Source organism: Castanea sativa, chromosome 7, assembly GCF_040712315.1.
Source record: "Castanea sativa cultivar Marrone di Chiusa Pesio chromosome 7, ASM4071231v1".
NCBI lineage: Eukaryota > Viridiplantae > Streptophyta > Magnoliopsida > Fagales > Fagaceae > Castanea > Castanea sativa.
Window position 1 is genome coordinate 9,377,465 of NC_134019.1, and position 8,096 is coordinate 9,385,560.

General features: G+C 33.0%; 1 protein-coding gene across 1 annotated transcript; it reads left to right on the plus strand.

The window, feature by feature from the left end:
* The first annotated feature begins 7,075 nt into the window (after positions 1-7,075).
* LOC142643931 (uncharacterized) lies at positions 7,076-7,762 on the plus strand. Its single transcript, XM_075818639.1, has one exon. It carries the CDS (start codon positions 7,076-7,078, stop codon positions 7,760-7,762), a length of 687 nt encoding a protein of 228 aa, XP_075674754.1.
* Positions 7,763-8,096: the final 334 nt, after the last annotated feature.

Genomic DNA, 8,096 nt, shown 5'->3' on the forward strand with positions numbered 1-8,096 from the left:
TAGTTGCTGGCACATGAGAATATGAGATGTATTAGCTCTCAGTTGCTTACTTTTTATTGTGAACAATAAAATTATAATTGATAGAATGTGTTCCTAGCTAGTGTATGACTTAATTCATCATAGTTGTTTATTGTGAATTGTGATGGCTTAATTTTCTAAACTAATCTCATCTGAAAAATTCTGTTTTCAATGAGGCAGTGATAATGTTTTTAATTTGGTACTTTATCTTTTATTAGCAATTTCATCTATTTGTATAAAAAATTACTTTTTAAATGTTTTTTTAATATATATTATGAATTATAATTATGGTATTTTTATTATAATTTTTTCAATCGAAACATAGGATCTTATGATCCAACGATCCAATTCTCGAACTCTTTCACAGATCCTGTGTAGGATCTTAATCTTGATAATCTTGGTCTTGGTCTTGGTCATGGTCATTTGTTTATATACTATTTTAGAAAACTTTTAATACATTAGAAATATAAAAATTTATCAAAAAAGTAGGGTTGTTATTTTATTTTTTGATAAAAGTGTTTCAAAAAATATTTTATAAATTAATACCCTTGTAACATCTGTTAATTTATTCATAATTAAAAAGTTTATATATATAAACATTGGGTCATTCTACTATACTCTTTTTATGTTTTAGGGGGTATAGTACCTACTTAAATCTAAACCATTAATTAAATTGTATTTTGATCTTGACCGTCCATTTATTTTAAGTGGATACTAGTAACCGGTAAAACAGGAAACATATATAAACAAAGAATCAAAAACAAAAAAACAAATCAGACTCTTCTCCTACGCTTCTCTCTTCTCTCTGCTCTTCTTCTTCTTCTATGATTATGTCTCTTCTCTTGCTTATTTCATCTCACTGCTTCTCTTCCAAACCAACCACAAGAAACCCAGCGGCTACTAAACAAATCCCTATGGATGACCCACGAAAGAAGAAACAGAGTTATTCAATTCCCTCCCCGGCCAAACCAACCACAAGAACCCAGACGGCTAACCCACCAAAGAAGCTGGGTTCTTCAATTTTAGCCGTTTAACTATCAACGCATGAGATATATGTAAGTTTTCTTAATTTTTATTCACCATTAGTAATCCAAGTTGTGCTTATCGACTGATTTAGGGTTTTTATTTTTATTTTTTATATATAGGAGATTTGGGTGTTGTTTGCTAACTTTGTTTAGAAAGTTGATTTGGAATTTCCTCCTATTTGATACTAATTGACACTTAGTCACCAAACAAATTTGATTACTTACATGTAATTTATGTTTCACTCTAAGATGTCTCTCTCAACTGTTCGCATTCTCTTAAACCTCTGTATCTCCCTTTTCCTTTAGTACTAAATCTGAATTCACAAAATATCAAGGGGGTTTTACGGGTTTGTCTATGGATTTCTGTATTTCTATGAGTTATTGTTTGTGGCTTTGTCTCCATTTTGTTTTGTTTTGTTTTTTTGTTTTTATGTTTGTATTTGGGTTGTGTGGGTTTCGTTTGGATTTGTCTATCTAGGTCTGCATTTATTGGTAAAGCTGGGACTTGGGAATGGCAATGCTATTGAATTTTTTTTTTTTTTTTGGGAGTTATATATGAGATTTAGAGAATTGGGTTGGTTTATTTGTGTTAAGGAATTGTTGGATTTTTTTAATGTTTTTAGAGTTCAATGTTGGGTTAATTGAAAATGCAAATTAAGTGTTTGATGAAATGACTTTGTGAGTTATGTGTGATTTATTGACTGAGATGACTTTGATATCTTTCTCCATTTACAATGGTTACTGGGTTCTCAGAAGTATTTTGTTTTTCTAAGCTAGGTGGCTGCTTGTGTTTTGTCTGAGCTGTGCGTGATTATTCTACTTCGATGGTTTTTTCTTTACAGGAAAATTTTACTTCTGTCAATTGAGCTTTTGTTTTAGATTTTTTATCCAAACCGAAATTAGGTTGAATATATATATATTTTCTGTGAATGGTTGTGACTTGTGAATGAATGAAAGTTAATTTTTAGTACTATATGTATTGGCTATAGCTTGTTAACAGCGGTAGATTTTCTTCTCTAGAAACAATCCTTAGCTAGACTCTAGGTAACTCAAATTTCTCTGACGCATGACTTACCTTAATATTGGTATGGAATCCTCATTGTCTATTGCTTCGTCCCTGCACTCTCACTTTTCTCTGGACACTTCATTGTGCAAACTCTAAGTGTGACCTTCTTGGTCTACGTGTTTATCATAACCATATGCCTTATCTCACTTGCTATCCTAGAGGTGAAATGGGCTGGTATTGGATTAGAAGAGTGGTGGAGGAATGAAAATTTTTGGCTCATTTCTGGGACTAGTGCTCACTTGGCTGTTGTGGTACAAGACCTACTCAAAGTGATTGTAGGGATTGATATATCTTTCACATTGACTTCTAAGTCAGCAGGAGAGGACATTGAGGACATTTATGCAGACTTGTACCTTGTGAAGTGATTGCAGGATTAACGTACTCTATCTACTGCATGTAATGTATTGATTTCTATAATTTTTAAAATTCATAGGGTATTATTGCTTAGACTTTTTTACCCTTCCTTTCCCATGATATTCATTTCCTAGTGAAAACTTCGCTTGAATGAGGATTATCTTACAAGTGAGAAACCCATTGAAAATAGCATTACTCATTTTGTTTTAACTTTTTCATTATTCAGTCAAGTTTCATAATCTAGAATCTTTTAAATATTTTTTGAAACTTGAGCGAATTGCATTGTAGTCTTCTATATTCAATTAGTGCAGTTTAATAGTTTAATGATGCCATTTGCTATATTTAATAGTTTACCGGTAGGATTAGCACCTTGCTATCTAGTTGCTAAAACTGAAGAAATCCAGTCTTTCCAAGTAACTTCAATGAAAAAACTATTATGCACACACTTATATATGAACTTGTCTTTTGATGTGCTTACCATGTTGTGGATATAGATTGTTAGCTATTAAATATAAGTTTATCACTAATACAATCATCACATAATGTCCTGCTTTTCTTTTTTTTTTCCCCTTTCCTTTGTTTTATTGTCCAATTTATTTTATTTAAGTTAACTCATTGCTTTTTCTTTTTCTTTTTTTTTCTCCTTAGAAAAAAAAAAGCATGTGATATAAAAACAAAGTTATTGACAATTGAAGGACATTGGGATCTTGTGTGGGAGGGATAGAGCTACTAGCATTGGTACAAAATATATGAACGATGTAGTTAAAGTTATTATTGAGGAAGGAGAAAAGTGATGAATTCTCCTATTGCAAAACAACATGTCAATATTTGTTATCAATAAGTAATGCAATTGAGCCTTGTCAAAGAAAAAAGAGTAGAAAAGATCCGCATCGAAACAGTTTTTTAGTTTGAGATTTTGAATGTTGTTAAAAAAAAATAATAATAAAAAAACATGTATTTTGGGTACTCTCTCTCTCTCTCTCTAAAATATTTTAGTTGGCAAGAGTTGGCAAGATATTTTTTTAGTTGGCTATAATGGAAGATACTTGATCATTATCTTGTCAATTGGTGTATCATTGGCCTTTTTGTTTTGAATTTTGTGTAAAAAACACATATTTTAGATATTTTATTGTCTCTCTTGATATAGAACTTTTTAGCAGTTAAGAACTTTGAAACAATTTTTTAGTTTGAGTTTTAAATGTTGTGAAAAAACTCATGCATTTGGGTTCTCTCTTTATGTTGATATTGAACATTTTAGTTGTCAATAGTTGGCCAAAAAAAAAAAAATAATTAGCTGGCTGAGATGGCAGATTTTTAGTCATCATCTTGGCAATTGGATTATCAATGGCTTCTTCATTATCTAATGTATTTATTATAAAATGTTACTAAAATTAAAATGTAGAAAGTTTAAGAAATATAATAATTGAGAAAATTATTTTATTGATCTTAAATCGAAATTCAAATCCAAATCCAATTTTAGGTATCCAAACAATGGAATTTCAAATCTTTTATTGTATAAAAAAACCCAAATAAAGAATTTAAAAATCAATGGATTTCAAATTAAGATTTTTTTTTTAAAAATCTATTAACTTTAAAATGAATAGGATTCAAATCAAGCAAAAAGAGTGGTTGTATAAAATTTTTATTGTCATTTTGAGCTATGTGAAAATGAAAGAGGGAGAGAGGTGGTTTATTTTTTTTTTTAGTTATAAGAGAACTACCAAATGTGACGAAAGAATTGATACGTGTGATGTTGGAACTGTACAATATGATGATGGAACCATCAAATGTGAGAAAAAAAGTAAGGGAACAATCAAATGTGAGAAAGGAATTATCACATGTGATGTTAGAACTACACAATGTGAGGATGAAATTGTCAAGTGTGAGAAATAAGTAAAGGAATCATTCAATGTGACAAAAGAACAATCATATATGATATTAGACCGCATAATGTGAGAATGGAACAGTCAAATGTGAGAAAGAAAAATAAGAGAACCACCAAATGCGAGACAAAAACTATCGCATGTGATATTGGAACTGCACAATATGACGATGAAACCACTAAATGTGTAAAAAAAAAGTAAGGGAACTACCAAATGTGAGAAAAGAATTGTCATGTGTGATATTGAAACCGCACAATGTGAAGATGGAACCGTCAAATGTGAGAAAAAAAAATAAGGGAACCACAAAATATGAGAAAAAACGGTCACATGTGATGTTGAAATTGCATAATGTGAGGATGAAACCATCAAATGTGAGAAAAAAAATAAATGAACCACCAAATGTGAGAAAAGAACTATCACAGGTGATGTTGGAACTACACAATATGAGGATGGAACTGCCAAATGTGAAAAAAAAAAAAAGTAAGAGAACCACCTAATGTGACAAAAGAACTGTCATATGTGATGTTGGAATCGCACAATGTGAGAATGAAACCGTCAAATATGAGAAAAAAAGTAAAGGAACTACCAAATGTGAGAAAAGAACTGTCACATGTGATGTTGGAACTACACAATGTGAGTATGTAACCGTCAAGTATAAGAAAAAAAAGTAAGGGAACTAACCAATGTGACAAAAGAATTGTCATATGTAATGTTGAAACCGCACAATGTGAAGATGGAACTATCAAATGTGAAAAAAAAAAAAAAAAAAAGTAAGGGAACCACCAAATGTAAGAACAAACGGTCACATGTGATGTTGGAACTGCACAATGTGAGGATGGAACCGTCAAGTGTGAGAAAAAAGTAAAGGAACCACCCAATGTGACAAAAGAACTGTCATATATGATGTTGGAACTGCACAATGTGAGAATGGAACCGTCAAATGTGAGAAAAAAAGTAAAGGAACCACCAAATGTGAGAAAAGAACTGTTACATGTGATGTTGGAACTACACAATGTGAGGATGGAACCGTCAAGTGTGAGAAAAAAGTAAGGGAACTAACCAATGTCCCAAAAGAATTGTCATATGTGATGTTGGAACCGTATAATGTAAAGCTGGAACCGTCAAATGTGAGGAAAAAAAGTAAGAGAATCATCAAATGTGATAAAAAAAACTATCACATGTGATATTGGAATTGCACAATGTGAGGATGAAATTGTCAAATGTGAGAAAAAATTAAAGGAACCACCAAATGTGAGAAAAGAACTATAACACGTGATGTTGGAACTGCACAATGTGAGGATGAAACTGTCAACTGCACAATGTGAGGATGAAACTATCAAATGTAAGAAAAATTAAGGGAACCACCAAATGTGAGAAAAGAACTATCACACGTGATGTTGGAAAAGCACAATGTGAGGATGGAACCGTCAACTGTGAGAAAAAAGTAAGGAAACCACTCAATGTAACAAAAGAACTATCATATGTGATGTTAGAACTATCAAATGTGAGGATGAAACCGTCAAATGTGAGAAAAAAAAGTAAGGGAACCACCAAATGTGAGAAAAAAACAATTACATGTGATGTTGAAATTGTACAATGTGAGGATGAAAGCGTTAAATGTGATAAAAAAAAAAGTAAGGGAACCACCAAATGTGAGAAAAGAACTGTCACATGTGATGTTAAAACTGCGCAATGTGAGGATGGAACCGTCAAGTGTGAGAAAAAAAGTAAGGGAACCACCCAATGTGACAAAAGAACTATCATATGTGATATTGGAACCACACAATGTGAGGATGTAATTGTCAAATATGAGAAAAAAAGTAAGAGAACCACCAAATGTGACAAAATAACTGTCACATGTGATGTTGGAACTGCATAACGTGAAAATAGAACCGTCAAATGTGAGAAAAAGTAAGGGAACCACCAAATGTGAGAAAAGAACTGTCACATGTGATATTGGAACTGCACAATGTAAGAATAGAACCGTCAAATGTGAAAAAAAAAAAAAAAAAAAAAAAAAAAAAAAAAAAGAGTAACTTGGTGTAGCAGGTTACCTACTAGTGGGTACCGTACCTCCCCTTTTTTTGGGGGGTACCGTAGAATTACTCATAAACATTGGTTCAAAGTGGATCATAGGACGGATTTGTCATTTTCAATTTGAAATTATGCTATATTTTTTAATACTGGGCCTTCAACAATAAGTTGCAATTAATATTTCCAAGGCCATGCCAACTTGGTTTATTATTATTCAACAAACATTTGGTAAGTGCATTAATATTCCCCAGACGTTATGAGCAGCTCCTCAATTATGGATCAGCTAATCTTAATTTGATCCGTGCGGGATTTGTTGCCAAGAAATCATGCATCTGCACAAGTATAGGACGCATGAGCATATAGAAATTGCTTCTTTGTGGTTGAACCATCTTGGATTACTAGTTAGAGTTCTAAAAATATCTTGAAACATAGTTCTTCTTTTTCTTTTTTTCTAGAAAATCAGTCCTTGATAAATCGTTGGAGGATAAAAGATTGCAGGGGTTCTAACAGGGAATTAAAAAAAATCCAATAATACGTTTTCTGTTGTGAAATAAAAGAAAAATAAGAAAGAAATCTAAAGAACAACATGTATGTAAATTTCAATCTAATTAATTGGTCATCCAGTTGTGCATTCATATGAGAGAAAATCAAGGGATAATGAATCTGTTCTCCACGCTTTGTGGGGCTGTAAGAAGATGCAAACAGTTGGGAAACTGAATGTACCGGGAAAAATCAAGCATTTCTTATGGAAATCATGTACAAATTCTCTGCCTATAAAAGAAAATGTGCTGAAAAGAGCCATTCCTATCGATCCCATCTGCCATCTCTGTTCAAGGGATAATGAATCTGTTCTCCACGCTTTGTGGGGCTGTGAGAAGGTGCAAACGGTTTGGGCAACTGATTTTGGCTGGGTAGACAAAAACACAGCTGTCTCGGGTTCTTTCTCTGATTTAGTGCAGTTGATCAAGGAAAAACCCCCACATGTTTCCGTTGTTCAGCATCACAGCATGGTCTATCTGGCACCACAAAAACAAATCTCGCCTCCAAGAGCCTTCTTTGCTGCTGGAGAGAATTGCAGTTTTCGCATGAGACTATCTCAAAGCTTCAAGATTCAAGGAACTCAAGGAAATCACTCCAGGGGCAGTAGACATCCTTCTCAAAAGCATTGGTGTCCTCCACCTCAGGATTGCTTCAAGACAAATTATGATAGAGTAATGTTCGATGAATCAGATGAAGTCGGCCTTGGTGTAGTCATCCGAAATTCTGAAGGTCAAGTTATGGCCGCTTTCTCTAAAAAAATCAGGAAACCACATTCTGTTGTGACTCTGGAGTTCTTGGCAGCAAGAAGAGCAGTAGTCTTTGTTTCGGAAATAGGTTTCTAGCAATCTTGTTTTAAGGGTGATTCGGAGATTGTAGTAAAGTCCTTACGTAGTAGTGGTATGGAAAAATCGGCTGTTGGTCATATTATAAAAGACATTTTGTCTTATGTTAGCTTGTTACAAAGTTATTCTCTCTCATGTCAATAGGCAAGGCAATGCAGTAGCACACGCCTTAGCTCAAAGAGCAAGACTTGCATTTTTGTTACAAGTCTGGTTGGAGTCTGTTCCACTAGATTTAGATATTGCTATTTTGGCTGATTTAAAGCCCCTTGAATAAAAGTCTGAAAGTATTTCCTTCTTAAAAAAATATATGAGAGGATATATTACTGCTACATTC

Excerpts from the sequence above, each read along its gene's own strand:
- LOC142643931 (XM_075818639.1), top strand. The coding sequence starts at position 7,076 with ATGCAAACAGTTGGGAAACTGAATGTACCGGGAAAAATCAAGCATTTC.